Genomic DNA, 20873 nt, shown 5'->3' with positions numbered 1-20873 from the left:
AGCAAGTGATTAGAAACTGCTACTACTGCTGAGCGGTAGGAAATGAAGTTTTTCACATGTGCGATTGCAGAAATAGTGTGCTAGAACACGCAGAGCTGTTTGTCGGAACGGGGGAAAGTTTTCGCTGGAAAGTTTTTCGATTACATTAGGTTTTTGAAAGTGGAAAACATTTAAGATAAAATCCCATTACAAGTTGCATTTTTTTTAAAGAAAACCCCTACACCAACCTTCCCACAAAGATGGGGATCCCGCATGGCAATCAGAATTAAGCTCTCGCTAGGTGGGATTCTTTATAAATATTTAAACACTTTTTTGGCTTGGGTTTTCGTCTTTTCAGCTGAGAAATGTTTTACATTGCCGGTTCAACCCATGCGGGTCGGCTTTCTTCGTTTCAGGGTAGGATTTTTTTTAAGCCATTGAAAAGGTGAAAACATGCATTATTTTTTGGAGCGTGAGAATCACACCTTCTGGCTAGATTTGGGAAATTTAAATCTGTCAGTGGAAATCGAACATATTCGACACTAGATAATACGAAAGTCCAAAAATTACATTAGTTTTTAGTATTTTAGACTTTTAATCTTTTTAGTCTTTTAGTCTTTTAGTCTTTTAGTCTTTTAATCTTTTAGTCTTTTAGTCTTTTAGTCTTTTAGTCTTTTAGTCTTTTAGTCTTTTAGTCTTTTAGTCTTTTAGTCTTTTAGTCTTTTAGTCTTTTAGTCTTTTAGTCTTTTAGTCTTTTAGTCTTTTAGTCTTTTAGTCTTTTAGTCTTTTAGTCTTTTAGTCTTTTAGTCTTTTAGTCTTTTAGTCTTTTAGTCTTTTAGTCTTTTAGTCTTTTAGTCTTTTAGTCTTTTAGTCTTTTAGTCTTTTAGTCTTTTAGTCTTTTATTCTAATACTAATCACAATCCTTTTCGATGTCGTAAAAGTCATCGCCCACATATTTATGAGACTATAACTACCACAAATCAACAACATGGCCTTTCTCTTCCTGGAAGGCAGCGCGCCCATCCAAAAAGTTAATCGATACAGCTTAACCACAGGGAAAGCAAAACAGTGAGCTTAAAGTTGGGGCAACAGTTTGCTGGAATTGGACCAAATTTAGACCATTATTTAATCAACAGATTACACGATCTTTTGGCCTAATTCCAATTAACGACTGTGGGAAACGTTACGCAACGGCTATTCTTGGCGCATCAAGGGTTAATCTTCATTGATTAGTTCTCTCTCTGCTGAGGGTAATTAAAAGCTTGCCCAGATTTGGAACAACAAATAAATGCTAATCCCTCACCCAGCATCGGAATTCGGAAAAGTTCTTCCCAAACTTTCAATGGACTGGAACGGGTTTTGTTCTCTGGTTGGAGAGTGAAAATTTCAAACAATTCAATGTTTTGGCGTGTTAGTTTGTGTGTTCAGTTCGTCATTCAGGAATTCTTTCCACTCCGCTGAACCGGGGCAGACGACGACGGCGGAAAAATGCTTTGTTTTGCAATTTCGCTGAATCGATATGGCTCGAGAATGGTGATTGGGGAAATTCAGAATGGTTCCAATCAGCTATGGTCAGAATTGAGCTATGCATTTGGATGATGCCTAGCGGAATGTTTTTGGATGCTAGAACTATCACAACATTTGTAATTTGTTTAAAATACATTTTGAAACTTTATTTTTTAACTGTAACAAAAATCCGGGTGCAAGATCCGGGTGTCCATGTTTTTTTTTTATTTAAGAAATTTGGAAATTTTAAGAGTTTTTGAAATTTTAAAAAATTGTGGAAATTTTGGAAAATTTAGAAAATGGTTCAAAATTTCCAACATTTTCAAAATTTTCAAAATTTCCAAAATTTTTAAAATTTCCAAAGTTTCCAAAATTTTCAAAATTTCCAAAATTCAAAAAATTTCTAAAATTTCTAAAACTTCTAAAATATCAAAAAAAAAAATCCAAAAATTCTATTTAATTTTAAAAAAATTGGAAAATTTAGAAGGTTTGATGTTTTCAAACCTTCTAAATTTTCCGAATTTTTCAAAATGAAATAGAATTTTTGGATTTTTTTTTTTTTTATATTTTAGAACTTTGCCGAATTCCGATGCTGGGGGAGGGATAAGCATTTATTTGTTGTTCCAAATCTGGGCAAGCTTTCAATTACCCTCAGCAGGGAAAAACTAATCATTGAGGATTAACCCTTGATGCTCCACGAATAGCCGTTGCGTAACGATTCCCACAGTCGTTAAAATCAAATTTCCTAAATTAAAAAAGTTTTCAAAATTTCCAAAACTTTAATTTTTTAAAAATTTTAAATTTTTTGAAAATTTTAGAAATTTTGAAAATTTTGATAGATTAAAAAATGAGAAAATTTTGTAAATTTTCTGAAATCTTGGAATTTAAAAAAAAAACTTCCAAAGATTCCAAATTTTTTATTTTCTTGAAAATCTTTAAATTTTTTACAATTTCCAATTTTTTATAAATAAATTTTCAATGTTTTCAATATTAACATAATTTACAAAATTTACAAAATTTAAAAAATTTACAAAATTTAAAAAATTTACAAAATTTACAAAATTTACAAAATTTACAAAATTTACAAAATTTACAAAATTTACAAAATTTACAAAATTTACAAAATTTACAAAATTTATAAAATTTACAAAATTTACAAAATATACAAAATTTACAAAATTTACAAAATTTACAAAATTTACAAAATTTACAAATTTACAAAATTTACAAATTTACAAAATTTACAAAATTTACAAAATTTACAAAATTTACAAAATTTACAAAATTTACAAAATTTACAAAATTTACAAAATTTACAAAATTTACAAAATTTACAAAATTTACAAAATTTACAAAATTTACAAAATTTACAAAATTTACAAAATTTACAAAATTTACAAAATTTACAAAATTTACAACATTTACAAAATTTACAACATTTACAAAATTTACAAAATTTACAAAATTTACAAAATTTACAAAATTAACAAAATTTACAAAATTTACAAAATTTACAAAATTTACAAAATTTACAAAATGTGCAAAGTGTGCAAAATTTACAAAGTTTCCCATTTTTTTCAAAATTTACAAAGTGTGCCAAATTTACAAAGTTTCCCATTTTTTTCAAAATTTACAAAATTTGAAGTTCCACGTCGCATGTTCAAGTGTAGCCAACAATTGAATTTTATTTCTTATTGAAGTTTTCCGATAACCGAAAATCAAGTTTAATATAGAGTCGAGGGTATGGCACGGGGCGAAGGCGCCAAATTCCCATATTTACACTTAGAATTTTAAGGCGTCCGCCGCGGGATCCAAACCGGCGACCTCTGGATTGTGAGTCCAGTGAGCGGTCCAATTTATCCACATGGACGGGTTGTTTTAGTAAGATGTTACCTCTTGTTTGATTAACAAAAAATATCAACAATCTTTTGATTAATTAAAAAATATTCTAAAAATCTATGTTAAATGTATCCAATATTTGTTACGATTTTTCATGTCTAAAATAGCCTCTTTATTCTCAAATTGATTGAAATAGTGGAAGGAACTTAAAATTTTAAGTAAGTTATGAAAGAAGAATTGAGTGAATTTATTTCAAAATTGTAAAATATTATAACATAGTCGAAACATTGCAAAACATGGGAAAATTTTGGAAATTTGTAAAAAAAAAGGCCAAAAACAGTTTATAGAAGAAAGCATATTGTCTTTGATCACAAATTACAGCTTTTATAAAGTGTTTTTGACTGTTCCAAAGTAATAAATAGCTCAAATAAAAGTGAGCAAGGAACTGTCCATTGTTGATACATCTAAAAAATGTATATTTAATAGTGGAAAACGGCAAAAGTGATGAGAATTGGTCGAACGGCTTAGAGTGATTAAAATGGGTATATTTCCCCTAGTTCTACAAATAAAAAATCTTGAAAAGTTGATCAAAATGGCCAAAACCATAAATTTTTCAATTTTTTTTTATAATATCCCTTCTGAAATGGTGACAGAATCTTTGTAATTATTTATAATTTTACAACAGGAACTGCTGAAAGTTTGATTGGCATTATAACTTGAAAACAGTTTGAGTAATAAGTAAACCCTGTCAAATGCGTTTGTTCTGTAGCAAAAAATGCAATATTTTATATAGGCACTCAATTCGTTTATATTTGAAACGAAGCTTGCATAAACTGCTTAGCCTTAAAAATACATCCAAAATCGACGTTGGCAATCCAAACATTCCATCGACTCTTCGCTTCGTCTGAGAGAATACAAAGCATCAAATTTATCCTTTTCTTTTTAGATATTGTTATTTCGTGTCGATTTGCCTCAGCTTTTCCATGCTCTCTTCCTTAAAACGATAAAAGCCAATGTCGAATATCTGCTGCTCGTCACTCACAAAGTATCGTGCAAGAGACATTTTCTGAGGAATTGTTCAAGCCCAACTCAGACAACCCTGTTCTCACTAACGAGATCCATGTTTGAGAAATTTGGTTCAATTTGCTTGATTCCTGCAAGGGGAAATGGTGGAAATTCTGACGGTGATGGGGAACATCCAACTTTAAACTTTGGATAATCTTGAGAGGGTTGATTACTGTTACTGCGTTATTTTTAAATTATTCGATTTTGAAAACAAAAAATCTTGAGATTTTCTGCAATCGCAACAAACCTTCAAATGTTTAAAACACCTCAAAACAGATCGATTAAAACCTTAACCATCCAACAAATCGCTTCGCACCACCACCTGCGGCTCGATAGAAAAATCCATTCAAGAAGATAGAGTACCTTTCCCATCTATAGCACAAACCCGCCAAAAATAGCCAACACCCACAACCGAAGCTTGCTCCCATAAATTGCAGCAATCAATCTTTTTTACGCTCCGGTATTTGAACCATCCAATAGTCCTCCCCGTTACCTTAAGACGGAGGAGGACACCGTCTATAAAATCGTTGATGACAGTGCCGAGATTACGTCTAGCGACGACGACGACTTGAACGATTCCGCGACGACACCCAAGATTACGGCAACAAATCATCCATTACCCAACACCCAAATAGTGATTCCCGCGGCACCACGTGCTTCTGAACTCGGCCAGGTCGTCGTTTGGTATTCAAGAACATCACCGCGCTGCTTGTTGTTTACGTTTTCAAACGAAACGGAAAATCGTCTCTATACCTCCAGGTGAATGTGTTGGGGGAGTTAGGGGTGGTCATGTTGACGACATTTAATGTAATATTTGTTTTAAATTCAAGTATTTTAAAAATTCAAAATCCAGTCTCTCATATCTACAAAATTTCAATTGATAGCTTCTAAATTACTCAACTTTATTTTTTAACTATTTTTAACGTTAACTACAAACTCTCAAGTGAACAACTCACCAATTCCAACATTAAAATCAACTCCAAAAGTCTTCATCTACTTTTCGGAACATCCCTAGACTTTGCATTCTACAAACCCATCATTGATTAGCTCCCAAGTCCTCATCTTAACATTTTTGGAGCTCTACAAACTTTACTGCTCTCCTTATTCCTCAACTTTTTTTGAACACCCCTAAATTCACGCCCCAGTGTCCTATACAGTCATGCCTCGGTTTAGTACCACATATGGGGGATGGAAAACCGAGGCGGGCATAAGTGAAGCACAGAGCTTATGGGGTTTTGGCTATATGGGAGATATTGGCTATAAGCGAATGAAAAATCAAGCAAACATCAAAAAATGATAGCGGGATGATGGGAGCTATCCATTGTAATTATAGAAACATGAAGATTTTCACGAAAAAAACGTATTTTTCCTTATTTTGAAAATGCAATTTTTCACTCTAAAAAAACTCAAAATATTTGTGATTGCAATATGGGTATCAAATGATCGTGTTTTTGCCATACATTTCAAATGTCATACATTTTTTTGATAGCATTGAAAATTTTCACAAAAATACGTATTTTTGAAAAAAAAAATACTGAAATATTCAGTTTTTTGCAATATCGGTATCAAATGATGGGGAATTTTTCATACATTTGGAATGTAATATCAACATTTTTTGAAAATACTCGAAATTTTCACAAAACTACGTATTTTAGAAAAAAATACTCCAAATTTTTGTTTTTCTCAATATCAAATGATCGGAATTTGTTCATACATTTGGAATGTAATAACAACTTTTTTTTTAAATACTCAAAATTTTCACAAAACTACGATTTTTCGAAAAAAATACTCATAATTTCAGTTGGGTAACAAATCGTCGGAATTTTTCAATCATTTCGAATGTAATAAAATTTGAAACTTTGATATTTTGTTAATTTTTTTCGAAAATACGTAGTTCTGAGAAAAAAAAAATTTTCGTTTTTTTTTTTGAAAAAATTGAGTATTTTTAATAAAATGTTTTACAACTTTCGAAATGTATGAAAAAATCACGATCGTTTTACATCCATATTGTAAAAAACTGAAATTTTGAATGTCTTTTTTTCGGAAATATGTAGTTCCGTGAAAATTTTCAAAAAAATGATACTATATCCGAAGTGTATGAAAAAATCCAATCATGTTTTACCCATGTTGTTGAAAAAACTGAAATTTTGAGTATTTTTTCGAAAATACGTAATTTTGTGTAGTATTTTCAAAAAATGTTGTTATTACATTTGAAATGTATGCAATAATTCCGATCATTTGATTTTGAGTATTTTTCTCAAAAATACGCAGTTTTGTTGAAAATTTGAGTGTTTTCAAAAAAATGTGTTATAACTTTCGAAATGTATGAAAAAATCTCGATCGTTTGATACCACAATCGAAAAAAACATTTTTCCCATAAATACCTAGTTTTGTGATAAGTTTCATTAGTTTTCAAAAAATGTAAGATTTGACGAAAACAAATATTTTTGCGAAAAAAAATTTGCCATAGTAAACATCGAACATTTTCAGAAATTCAAATGATTTTTAAATCAACCCTAACATGCTAAAAATAATTCTAAAAGCAGAAGATTGCATTTAAAATTAGTTTCATCTGATTCCACTTAAATGTTCATTGAAAACAATATTTTTTGCCCCCTAAGGGAGACAAAAACTTTAAATAAAATTTGTACCAGCATAATTTTTAGTATTTATTCGAGAAACATTGCCTTTTCAAAGTACAGGAAAAATACGTATTTTTGTGAAAATTTTCATATGATTATAAGTGCAACCGATAGCTGACATCATCCCGATTTCAAAACACTGTAATTTGTTGATGTAGTATGATTTTTCATACGATTATAGCCAAAATCCCATAAGCTCAGTGCTTCAGTTAAGCACTTGGCCGTGCTTAACCGAGGCAGCTTAATGAATCAAAACTGGGGCAGTGCAAAACCGAGGCGTGCAAAACCGGGGCATGACTGTACACCAAAACTTTTACTTTTTTACCTCATCCCCTTTACGCGGCTTTAACTGTTTTCACGAACCAAAGTTGAGAGCTCTTCCCCTTCAGAGCTGAACTATTCTTCAGGTATTCACCGCTCGTCGCCGGTATTTACCCAAGTCAGGTACACATGTTTATGTTAAACGTCGCATCGCTAGCATGAGTGGAATATCAATCATTGCGACGACGACGGCGGCCAAGAAGGTGGGAATGCCCGGGGACAGTACCGATTATGACGGTATTTGTTCAAGCGAAGAAGGAAAAAGAAATACTTCTGACCGGATCATTTTTGGACGTTGTTGCGAGGGTGTCATAAGTGGATTCGGGGAAGTAGATCGCTTACGCAAGGATTTGTTTGGACGGGCGTGTTACGAGGCCGGAAAGGTTGGACCTGATTTGTTTAGTGATTGACCTCTTTGGTAGAACTTTGGTGGAATGTGAAGCAATATTTGTTTAACGACCTTGAAGGTCCAACGTAGATCCAACAAAAAAAACTACACTCAAAAGCTTAATTTCGAATGACAACTCCAGCCTCTCCTCATTTTCATTTCAAATGTAACAGAGAGAGAGAGAGTCACCTTTTTTTTTTTTTTCTCATAAAATTATTTTTATTAGGTCCTTTTCGGTACTGGGACCTGGTTAGGACCGAGTCGGCTTTTGTAATTACAAAAAACTTAATAATTACAGAGGATCTTGTGTGTAAATGTTAGTGGGAGGGGAGCCGATTACCCGCGGCCTACTCGGGGTTAGTAGGGAAGGGATTGATGTTAAAGACAAGGCATGGGATGGGAAGGGGGATTGTGTAGGGGTCTTGGTTGGCTCTGCTGGCCTTTGCTTTTTGTCCTCAGCCGCAACTCGGTGTCCAGCTGCTGGGGCGATCTTGCTTTGCATCCGGTGCAAACCAGAAACGACGGCTTTGTGTGAAGGCGAGTTATTCTAACTGAAGGAAAACTAACTGAAGGAAAACTAACTGGAAGAAAACTAAATAGATATTTTGGAATCTGAGAGGAACTGATAGATAGGATAGAGAACATCAAGGTCTAGTTGAGATAGCGCGTCTCGCATCGGGATTTCTGGTGGTCTTCCTCGGGCCCTGAGGGTATCGAGAGAGTCACCTTCCCACGTGCATTTTTTTTTGTACTCGTCAACCATTCCAGCCAAGTGTGAAATTGCTCTCATTCCCAACTTGCATCCGCTGAAATGCACTTCCGGACAAAGTCCGTAAACCTGTATGCAAAGCCGGGGTTCTGGGCCGAGCTTAACTGTTTTACACGGAAAAGATGGTTGAAAATAATAAAAAATATAGATTTATCGTATTTTGGATTTTGCGATCTTCATGATCTTCGTGATTTTTGTGATTTTTGTAATTTTCGTGATTTTTGTGATTGTTGTGATTGTTGTGATTGTTGTGATTTTTGTGATTTTTGTGATTTTTGTAATTTTTGTAATTTATGTGATTTATGTAATTTATGTGATTTTTATGATTTTTGAGATTTTTGTAATTTTTGTAATTTTTGCAATTTTTGTAATTTTTGTAATTTTTGTAATTTTTGTAATTTTTGTAATTTTTGTAATTTTTGTAATTTTTGTAATTTTTGTAATTTTTGTAATTTTTGTAATTTTTGTAATTTTTGTAATTTTTGTAATTTTTGTAATTTTTGTAATTTTGTGATTTTATGATTTTTATGATTTTGTAATTTTGTAATTTTGCAATTATTGTATTTTTGTAATTTTGTAATTTTTGTAATTTTGTAATTTTGTTATTTTGTAATTTTTGTAATTTTGTAATTTTGTAATTTTGTAATTTTGTAATTTTGTAATTTTGTAATTTTGTAATTTTTGTAATTTTTGTATTTTTGTATTTTTGTAATTTTGTAATTTTGTAATTTTGTAATTTTGTAATTTTGTAATTTTGTATTTTTGTAATTTTGTAATTTTGTAATTTTTGTAATTTTGTAATTTTGTAATTTTTGTAATTTTGTAATTTTGTAATTTTGTATTTTTGTAATTTTGTAATTTTGTAATTTTGTAATTTTGTATTTTTGTATTTTTGTAATTTTGTAATTTTTGTAATTTTGTAATTTTGTAATTTTGTAATTTTTGTAATTTTGTATTTTTGTAATTTTGTAATTTTGTAATTTTGTAATTTTGTAATTTTTGTAATTTTGTAATTTTGTAATTTTGTAAATTTTGTAATTTTTGTAATTTTGTAATTTTTGTAATTTTTGTAATTTTTGTAATTTTTGTAATTTTTGTAATTTTTGTAATTTTTGTAATTTTTGTAATTTTTGTAATTTTTGTAATGTTTGTAATTTTTGTAATGTATGTAATTTTTGTAATTTTTGTAATTTTTGTAATTTTTGTAATTTTTGTGATTTTTTGTAATTTTTGTAATTTTTGTGATTTATGTGATTTTTGCGATTTTTGTAATTTTTGTAATTTTTGTAATTTTTGTAATTTTTGTAATTTTTGTAATTTTTGTAATTTTTGTAATTTTTGTAATTTTTGTAATTTTTGTAATTTTTGTAATTTTGTAATTTTGTAATTTTTGTAATTTTTGTAATTTTTGTAATTTTGTAATGTAATTTTGTAATTTTTGTATTTTTGTATTTTTTGATTTTTGCGATTTTTGCGATTTTGCGATTTTGCGATTTTGCGATTTTGCGATTTTGCGATTTTTGCAATTTTTTGATTTTTTGATTTTTTGCGATTTTGCGATTTTGCGATTTTGCGATTTTTGCGATTTTGCGATTTTGCGATTTTGCGATTTTGCGATTTTTGCGATTTTGCGATTTTGCGATTTTTGCGATTTTGCGATTTTGCGATTTGCGATTTTGCGATTTTTGCGATTTTTGCGATTTTTGCGATTTTTGCGATTTTTGCGATTTTTGTATTTTTGTATTTTTGTATTTTTGTATTTTTGTATTTTTGTATTTTTGTATTTTTGTATTTTTGTATTTTTGTTTTTTTGTATTTTTGTATTTTTGTATTTGTGTATTTTTGTATTTTTGTATTTTTGTATTTTTGTATTTTTGTATTTTTGTATTTTTGTATTTTTGTATTTTTGTAATTTTACTTTCGAATAATCTCTTTTCCGTGCACTTTTTTTGTGTGTGTGACAAATGCAGTTCGTGACCAACAACGATGATGACGCTGGAAATTTGCGCGTGGGCGGGTCGTCCTCCTACAATGCAAAAACTGCTTGTGCTTCCGAGACAGCATGCAAAAGGTACACCACTTCCACCTTGCTTGGGGTTGACATTTCCTGCAGCTTCCGGCGGATGGTTCAGCAGCAACACGTGCACCACGGTCGAAGGTCACCAACTTGTACAAGGTTGAGATGGTGGGAGGGCGGGATGCAAGTAATACAATTTGGTTCGCAGGGAATCGCAACTTTATTGGACGTGGTACATGGAGTCCCAAAATGTCATCAGTTCGGGCTGGGATGCGTTGGTAATTGCGATGGTGAAGGGATGTTCGGGGGTGGCGGAGTTTGAGAAGGTTATCTTGGTGCAGTTGTTCAAAGTTTGGCAGGTTGGGGTTGATCTGGAATAATATAACCCTTTTTGAATACTTGGTATTGAGTTAGACCAGGATCCACCTACATCCCATGAACGAAATCCGTAATCAGATTAACAAATCTCTGGGAAACGATCCAAGCTGGTGATCCTGGACGAACCTCCGGAAACAAAACCGGTGCGCTGAACAAGTACAGGAAAGCATCATCGGCGTGGCTAACTCCAACATTCTTCCGGTTGTAGTTCAAATAGTAGTACGACATCGAAAATGGTCCTCGGAAGTTGAACTGGTACATGGAGACAGGTGCGATGCTGGTATTAGCCATACGTAGATGGGTTCGGATAGTCCGAAGAGTCGGATACACTAAACCAGCTTCCCCGATCATCTAGAAGGATTGTTTGGTATTACAGATTCTTCAAATAACCCAAACCTACTTACATCAGCCAGTCGATTGATAGTCTCCGGAGTGAGCCACTCCGATCGGGTGGAACTTCCGAAGAAGCGATCCTTCAGAGGAACTGCTTTGGAACTGTCCAATCCGAGTAATCTCGGAATCAGATACGACGACGCAGCCGTGAACTGCTCCCAAAGATCGGGATCTTCCATGAAACGGAACGCTTCTCCGGCGAACACGATTCCTTCATTCTGCACCTGTCCGAACATCATCGGAACCTGCTGGTAGTTACCTTCGTCCCACATGGTCCTCGGATCATCACTCAGGAAGCTCTCTCTTTCAACGTATTGCTCGATAACCGGTCGGAACACGACTACAGAGTTCTCGATTCCTAGAGTCCGCTTGAGTTCCCAAATACTCTCAACGAGGTACTCCGCCGAGGCACTCCGCAGAATCTTCACCACTTCCGCACTGGTCATCGTATCAACGGGGGATATCCCAAGGGCACCGACCTGCAGCCTAGCGTTATACAGCGGATCCTGATCCGGAAGGGCCCAGTACGCCAACGCACTACCACTCATCAGGATCACCTGAGAAAATTGATCCCGACTCAACAGAGACATCATATGAAGCTGCGCCGACGCCGCTCCAGCACTATTCCCAACCAGGGTTATCCGGTCCGGATCTCCACCAAACCTCGCAATGTTCTTCCTAACCCATCGCAACGCCATAGCCTGATCCTTCAGCCCGTAATTCCCCGGAGACTCCGAGTCCCCCGTCGACAAAAACCCAAACACTCCCAACCTGTACTGCACCGTAACCAGCACCACCTTCCTCCCCGCGTCCATGATCTTCTCCGGTCCGTACGTCAACGGGGATGCCGTCCCCGAATCGAACCCGCCAGCGTGAAGAAACACCATCACCGGCAACAACCCCCGCACCTTCTTCACCTTATACACGTTCAGGTACAGACAGTCCTCCGACCCGATGACCGGCGCAATCGGAACAAAGTTACTCACTTGAATGCACGGTTCCCGCGGTTGCGTCCCGTCGTACACTCCCGGCCACGGTTCCGGCGAGACCGGATTCGCAAACCGTAACTCCCCGATCGGAGGTCGCGCAAACGGTACGCCCATGAACAGCTCGTAGCTGGTGTTGCCCCAGGTGCCGCGTTCGACGCCACGGATGCAGCCGGAAGGTGTCGGAGTGTCGCCCAGGCATACCACCGGGAATTGGGAACCGGTGCAGAGCGGGATGATGAGAAGTAGGAGCGGTACAAAACTGCGGAGGAGCATCGAACCGGTGGATGCTTGGACGGGTTTGGAAGGACTAAGCTGGGTTCGGTGTGTGAGAGGAGGTTTTATACGGGGCGATTCGGAAGAGGTTCCAGAGAAAGTTGATCCGCTTAACTGAAGCTTTTTAAAAATAGGTCATCGAAACCAGTATGTCAAAGATTTCTTAATGCCGTGGTCATGCTAAACCCCTGCCCCTAAGCGAGCTTCACTTTAAACCAATTTTGATCCAATTTGAAAAGAAGAAATCTAAACATTTTTAATGTGGTTATGTCCCAAGTCGTTTAATTTGTTTTTATTACTTCAATTATAACCAATTTGAAAATGTTTCAATTTGAAAATGTTTTCATTATTTTTAAATTTGAGCCTAACTTTTAAAAAGGTCTACAATAACTTAATGTCGATCATCTGAAAAGGTAAACTCTATTTTAACGAAATATATGTTTATCAGAATGATCAGAAAAAAACACGAATATTTCAATATTTGACATTGAAAATCGGACCAATAGTACTGCGCTATTCAAACCTCAAAATTGATCGCTCTTTTGTTGACAATCAGAAAACTTATTTTTTCCTGTTCGTTTCTTTACTAACGAAATTGAAGTTTTCGAAGTCTCACCCAAACAGCCCACCATTTTCTAATGTTCGTAAAATTTTCCGATCTTTTCGAAAAAAATAATTTGATTTTTTTTAAATCAAGACTACCATTCAAAATGGGCGTAATATTTTCTGTTTGGCTCTTTTAAAATGTTGATCTTGATCATAAACTGAAAAAAAATTTAAACTTCAATTTTCCTGGTTCTATTTCTTTAAGCCGCTGTATCTCAGCAACCAGAGGTCCAATCTTCAATGTCTCTTAGACAATTTTATAGTAAATTTTCTGAACTTTAAAAAAAATATTTTTAGAAATGGTCACTCATTGCACTATTTCTAAAAATCAAAAAACTGCAGATATTTCGCTAAAATCAAACTTTCTGTGGCTATATTTTGAAAACAGAGCCTTTTATCAGAAAATCTGTAAAGTACTTTTCGATTGGAAATTCAATTTTACATTACAAAATTTCGTCAATTTTTTTTCATAAAATTTCAATTTTTTCCAATAATCACTATTTTTTCAAAAATTTATAACTTGGCGGCAGATTGTTTGACCATGTTTCTCTATAGCTCAAAAGTTGCGGATTTTTGTCCCCTAAAACATATAAAAAAATCTCGAAAATCAAAAAATACGTATTTTAGGAAATTGAGTTTTTGTGAGTTGATTAAAAAATCTGCAATTTTTTTCCGTGTACCTATTTTTCTCAAAAGTCCTCAAGAATACCAACAACTTTGCCGACAACTTTGATCAGAAAATTCACTCAAAAGTTACAGCTGTTTGAATATTTACGTACCATTTTTGTGTGGACAGCAGCCAAAATTGTATGGAGACTTGTATGGGTGAACCAATGACACAAAATAGCATCTTTGGTCATAGGGAAGACCCCCACAAAGTTTGAGCCAAATAAAAAATACAAATAAAATCAATTTCCGGTTTTGGCAGAGAATTGCTCAAATATTAAAAAAAAACTGTAACGTTTGAAGATAAAAATTCAGAAAAAATAGGTTCAGGGAACACAAAATTTGCCGAATTTTGTATTAACTTTTTTTTACAAAAACTCAATTTCCCAATTTTGGGGGAAAATACCCGCAAATGTTTAAACCTTGAGAAGTTTGGTCAAAACAAATTTCACCTAGTTTTAAATTCTTGAAAAATTTTGATTTTCGGAAAAAAAAATTAAAATTTCATGCAAAAAAGTATTTTTTTAAATCACTACTTTTTTTAAATATAACTCATTATGCTTAGAAACATGCGGGGTTTTGTCCCCTAATACATATCAGAAAATCTCGAAAGTAAAAAATACGGTTTTTTTCTGAATCACAGCTAAAAAAGTAGTAATTTAGCTGGGTGCTAGGTGTAAAATAAGCTGATATATGCGTTTATCCTTACAGCTCTTCATCGGTCTGATGGCCGAGTGGGCTAAGGCACCAGTCCTTACTGTTGGTGCTTGGTTTGAATCCCGTCGGTTGCAACTTTTTTTTGTGTTTGCAAAAATTGTACATGCAGTGTGTAATATTAAGTGTTTATTTTGACAAAGGTGATGTGCATGCTTTTGCATGCGCTTTTACCATCGGATTTTTTGCAGTGTAGGGCTCCAAATTTTGTAGTTTTTTTTTGTAGACAATTAAAAAACCCAACTGTTCATTATTTGCCGAACCCCTAGAGAAATTTGGTGTCTTCGGTAAAGTTGTAGGTATTGTAGGGCTCTTCAGAACAAAATATGTACACGGAAAAAATCGCGCCGATTTTTTAATTAATTTTTCTCATAAAAACTAAATTTTTCAAAATTGGTATTATTAATTTTTGAAATTTTTTGATTTGTTATGTGCAACTTTTTAGCCATAGAAAAGTATGATCAATAATGTTGCCGCCTTTTGAAAAAAAATGTGATTTTTGGGAAAAAATAAAAAAAAATAATTGAAATTTTTCGGACCTCATTTTTTAGGGTTTATTCAAATATTACGTCCAGCGATTTTCGGGATTTCAGACCCCCCCCCCCTCACCCTGTCAAGCACTTTTCCTATACCTATAACCTCAGACTCCCCCCCCCCCTCCCCCTATTTTTGGACGAAATTTTTGAACAAACCCTTATATAAGTTTAAATTTGCAATCGTGCCTCTTTTTCAAGATATCGCCACCGAAAGTTTGATTTTAGTGAAATATTTGCAGGTTTGCGAATAGTTATCATGGGTGCAAACTTTGCCGAAGACGTCAAAACGATCAGAATATTGTTTGAAATTTTGCAATCATTGATTTTTTAAATTTCTAAATATAAGCGAATGAAATTTTTTTTCCCATGCTCTAGATCTAAATCTCAGAAAAAAAAAATATTATAATAGTCTACACATTCTAAATATTAAAATTGAGCAGAAAAAAAACGTTTTCGGTTGTTTTCAGAAGGTATATCTCAATCAACTTGTTTGGGCTGTTTTTTACCGATTTTGAAAAATATTTGCAGCTGCCGTACAGATTTATAAACATTTACATAGCAATTTGTAGAGAAACTTGTACGGACGAATGGATGATGAAAAATGGCTTCTTCGGGCATTTCACACGTATCTGCAAAGTATGAGGCAATGTTCAAATAAGAATGTTCATCATTTGCCAAAGCCACTGAAAATCGTTAGCACTCCATATTTTCATTAGAATACCTTTTTTAATACAAAAAAAAAAATCCAAAAATTTACAGCAAAGTTTTCAAATTTCACACACAAAATTCACTACAAAAAGTTTTATTTAATAATAGTATTTTTTCAATAATATTTTTCTTTAAATACTCAAATTTCCATAAATTGCAATATGAGTGTCAATCGACGCAAAATTTGGTAGAGATTGGGTCTGGGGAGTGAGATTGGGTCAAACTGTTTTCTACGGATTTTATCAAGTTCTTCTAAACGAAACCAAATTCTGTTTAAAGGGTTGTGTAGGGAACATTTTAAGATGACTTAGCTGAAAAAATCTCGTTCCTAGTACAAATCCGGTTATTTTGGCAGCTGTCTAATGTTGAGGTACGTTTTTGGCCAGAAATGACCTCTCGAAAAATCATTTTTCTAATTTTTTTGTTGGAATTGCTCGAAAACTACCCAAATGTTTAAAAATCGCCACTTCAAACATTGTAGCATGTCAATACGATTCCCTCGAACAAGAAACACTGTTGGATGGCTTGTTTTTACCACATTTTTGTATTTGAGCATCATTTTAGTTTCATTTGACCCAATGTCACTTTCTCTAAGGGGTGAGATTGGGTAAATTTCCAAACGATTGCCATTTAAGGTAGAGTTCATCAAATTCCTCCATCTTTTGGGAAAATGTTAGTAAACTAATAAAGAACAATTATATGTTAAAAGATATTCAATGCTATCTAAATTGTTTTTGTTGTTAAGAAATTACGAGAGGTGTATCTTTTTTTGACCCATGGTCACCCCCACTGAGGGTATGTTAACTTTTTAAATCCTCAATCCATATTGTTGTATAGATATTCAATAAGATGTCTTGAGGAAACTTTAGTTGATTGGTTAACAAATTGCAAATTCTATGCAATGTTGTAAGTCGGTTGTTCCCATTTTACAAATCAAATTTTAGTATTTTACACTAAAACATCAAAAAAAAAATGTTTCGAGGATATTTTTTTATATGAAACTTGTTCAATTATTATCATTTAAAATTGAAATTAAACACCGAATTTTGGAACAATCTTTCACAATTAAAAACAGAATTTTTCTAACTAAATCACAAAAATTGAAGCAAGAATTATAAATTTCTTTTCTCGCGAATTTGTTTAAAAATCATTTCTTGTTTAAAAAATATCCACAAAATACTTAAATTGTGCCAGACGTGGATCGAAATTAATTTTTAGCTGGGACTCAGAATAAATGAATCTCCCAATTCGTAAACTAGCCAATTAAAAATAGCCGGTCTGATAAATAGTGATACAAAGTAAGAAAAAACAGCACCAACAATCCCTCATTCATCACAAGAAAAAATAAAACCACTTGAAGACCGATGATGATCCTCTAGAAAAAAAAATACTCAAAACTTTTGACAGCTCTGCGCTGAGTGGGAGGGATTACTGACCGCTCTCTAATAGCTGGCCGAGTTTTCCCCCCTCACTTGACAGCGAGAAAGAGTGCGATGAAAATCCCTCCGAAATAAAACGAGCCAAATCAATCATCTTTCCTGGGAAGTGAGCCAGTTTGAGACTAATGAGACAGGAATTTTAATTGATCGCAGAATAGATCATGCTCCGTCCATCAAAAGTGTCAAATACGATTTGTTTTTTTTTCTTAGCAAATTTTCATGTATAATAAATCGTTAGTTCTAATTGATCACACCACAAAAAAAAAGAAGCGACAATTCGTGCCCAACCAATCATGGAAACCTTGTGCTAACCGATTTCCGGCCAAAAATAACCTCGAAAACTGTGAATATTTGTTGCTCTTATATGGCTTTATCTCTGCGTTGTTGTTGCTGTTGTTGCCGGGAAGTCGATGAACACCCTCTGTCGCTCGTCATATGACTGACTGACTGACGGACGACTACGAAAACGACTACTGATGATTTGGACACTTTGCTAAACAAGTGAGGGTGATAAACAGCTCTTCAGTTTGGGGATTCACCTATAAATAGCTTGGTTTATTTGAGGGAATAGGGTGGTTCATGGGAATTATTTAAATTAATATACATTAAATTTTTTTTTTGTTTTTTTTTTGTAGATTTCTTTTTACAAAAAAAAATAACATAAAGTTTGAACATCAATACTTCAAAATTTGGCAACCCTGTCACTCACTCAGACAACCTCGACCTGGTGCTAATTTCTTTGTTTGTGTTCAAGATAAAGACATATTTCGACAAATCAAAACTCAAACACAAACACTCCAGACAAGGTCGAACGCAACTAAAAATAGTTTCTATTTTCTCCACACAGCTGTAAGGAAACCTTCAAGTGCCAAAATTGCTAAATGTTATCCCCAACCAAAACATCAAATGAAAAGGTGAAATAAACGCAAACATTAATTTCTACGCGACCCGCGCAAATGAAAACCGTCACCCACCGAGAACGATGCTGACCTTAAACTTTGTCATGCGGTTTTTATTTTGTTTAATTTTTGTTTGCTTTACTGTTCCTTGAATGCGCCGCCGCCGCGGGGGAGGACGTGGAAAAATGGGAAAAGTGCGTGTGAGAAAAGGTGGAAAATTGCTTGCGCCAAAAAAATAAACTCGTTTTCTTTGGGAAGGGGCAAAATTTATGATTTGTTTACATTGTTTCGAGGTGCCCAGCTGACTGACACAGTTTCGGGTGAGTTATGATTCGGGGAAGGTTTCACAGCAAGAAAAGTAGTGATCCAGCTGCGTGTAAAAGGCCTGGGTGTAAAATAAATTTTGCATTATTTTATGAAATTCCGTGTAATATTACACTCTGAAACATGTAGCCCACCAGTATGGGAAACCTACTTGACTGAAATGTCAAGCTGATATATGCGTTTATCCTAACAGCTTTACATCGGTCTGATGGCCGAGTGGGCTAAGGCGCCAGTCCTTTCTGTTGGTGCTGGGTTTGAATCCCGTCGGTTACAACTTTTTTTTTTGTGTTTGCAAAAAATGTACATGCAGTGTGTAATATTAAGTGTTTATTTTGACGAAGGTGATGTGCATGCTTTTGTATGCGATTTTACCGTCGTATTTTTTGCTGTGTTGGAGAGTAGAATTTTACTATTTCTTATTTTTAATTTTGTATTGTTAATTTCCGCGCTTAAAAAAAATCTTTGTTTACGTTGCCCATACAAAACATCCGGAAGTATAATATCGTAAATAAAAACACCCATAGAAAAAAAAGATAAACAAATTCGTTTTACGTTCGTATCGCGTGCAGCTTTGCAGTTTGAAAGCGGCAGAGCACAATCGTTGTAATTAAATTTTTAATTAATTTGGCAGCAGGCACAAACATGCAAAGTGGGATTGGGAAATGGTCGCCAGGAGTATGAAATAGGCGAACCTTTTGAAGGTAGACTCAAGTGCGGTGCAGTGGCAGATTAATTTGAATGAATTTATGGATGAAATGAAAATATCTTTAAAGGACATTGGCCTAAATAAAGCTTTGGGCAGTTCTCTACGAAATCGATCCTTTTTTCAATTTAAATTTTTGTGTTTTTTAATCCGGCTGAAACTTTTTTGGTGCCTTCGGTATACCCAAAGAAGCCATTCTGCATCATTAGTTTGTCCATTTACTTTTCCATACAAATTTGGCAGCTTACCATACAAAATTATATATGAAAATTTAAAAAATCTGTTTGAAACAATTTTTTTATCGATTTGGTGTCTTCGGCAAAGTTGTAGGTATGGATAAGGACTACACTGAAAAAATGATACTAAAACTTGATTTGCAAAAAAAAAACACTATTTTTTTGAGCAACTTTTGTTCTACAAAAAACTTTATTTCTCTTGTTTTATGTAAAGTGCTATGCAGTGGCAGATTAATTTGAATGAATCTATGGATGAAATTAAAATATCTTTCAAGGCAAACTGTCCAAACAAAGCTTTGCATATATATTGAAAAAAAAACAGTTTGAAGAAGTGGTTTTTAATTATTATAAATGATTTTTTTTTGTTATCAATTTCACAATGGTTACAACTTACTTACCTAGTTTCAAAAAAAAAAAACATACAAAAATCGTTGACCAAATTCTCAGAGAATTGCTTAATTTTAAATGTTGCAATTTTCTGAAAATTCGGTCAATGGTTTTAATGTTTTTTATTTATTTAGTACTTTAAGTACTTTTTGCATAACCAAATAAGATATTTTGCATCATGAGCTGTTCTCTACGAAATCGGTCTTTTTTCTTAAATTTTAATTTTTGTATTTTTTATAATTCCATATAATTTTCCATACAAATTTGGCAGCTGGCCATACAAAAATGTAAAAACAAGGGTCCTGATTGCTCAAAATCAACCACTCCATTCGCGAGCACAAGTAGCAGGCGACGCGATACTGCCCTGATGAATTCCTACCGTTTGTCACTCTATCACCATTCGCTCCCGAACACTCTCTTTTCTACTCTTCTCTCTCTCTGATCGGCTCAGTCTCCGAACGGTTCAGACAGGCCGATCGTCTCCGATCACTCTGAACTGAAAACATTTTTTCTCTGATGCGCTGCGTTATACTCATTGATTTGGGTTGCCTAAAATCAATGTTATTAATTAAATTGTGCATTTATTTTGATTTCATAACATTATAGACACCATTCAAAGAAACTTCCACCAAGAAAAAATCAAAATGATGGCAAACTAAGGGCGTGAAGACAAAAAGACTGCCGCGCTGGCATTTTGTGAGAGTGGCTCTTCGCTGAGCATGGTCGTGTGTGAGTGTCGTCGAGCGACGGAGTAGGCAAATATTTTCACGATGTATTTGTTCGCTGAGTGAACAGTTCGGGCCACTCGCTGGCTGCTTGCGAGACTCATTCGCTCATGAATGCTAGCGGGTTGGAATAGGCGACGAATGGATAGGCGATGAGTGAGTGGTTTCTGTTCATTGAACCGAAAATCAGGACCCTTGATGTAAAAATGTATGAAAATTCAACAATCTGTATCTTTTGAAGGAATTTTTTGATCGATTTGGTGTCTTCGGCAAAGTTGTAGGTATGGATATGAACTACACTGAAAATATATACGGTAAAATTTTTTGGTAATTTTTTATTTGCCTTTTTGTCACTAAAACTTGATTTGCAA

The 20873-nt window shown here is 33.9% G+C and overlaps 2 protein-coding genes across 10 annotated transcripts in view; both read right to left on the bottom strand.

Moving 5' to 3' along the window:
• Positions 1-20873, bottom strand: part of LOC6052639 (protein phosphatase 1 regulatory inhibitor subunit 16B) — a 224324-nt gene that overhangs the window by 97733 nt on the left and 105718 nt on the right. The window lies entirely within an intron of this gene.
• Positions 10462-12794, bottom strand: LOC6047580 (cholinesterase 1). Its single transcript, XM_001864587.2, has 3 exons — positions 11309-12794; positions 10957-11255; positions 10462-10897 (listed from the first exon to the last, which is right to left on the bottom strand). The coding sequence occupies exons 1-3, from the start codon at positions 12557-12559 to the stop codon at positions 10747-10749; spliced, it is 1701 nt and encodes a 566-aa protein (XP_001864622.2). The 5' UTR covers positions 12560-12794; the 3' UTR covers positions 10462-10746.

The sequence above is a fragment of the Culex quinquefasciatus genome, chromosome 2, assembly GCF_015732765.1.
Source record: "Culex quinquefasciatus strain JHB chromosome 2, VPISU_Cqui_1.0_pri_paternal, whole genome shotgun sequence".
In the NCBI taxonomy this organism is placed as follows: domain Eukaryota; kingdom Metazoa; phylum Arthropoda; class Insecta; order Diptera; family Culicidae; genus Culex; species Culex quinquefasciatus.
Note: the sequence above shows the minus strand (reverse complement) of the source record. Positions and strands in the feature narration are given on the sequence as shown.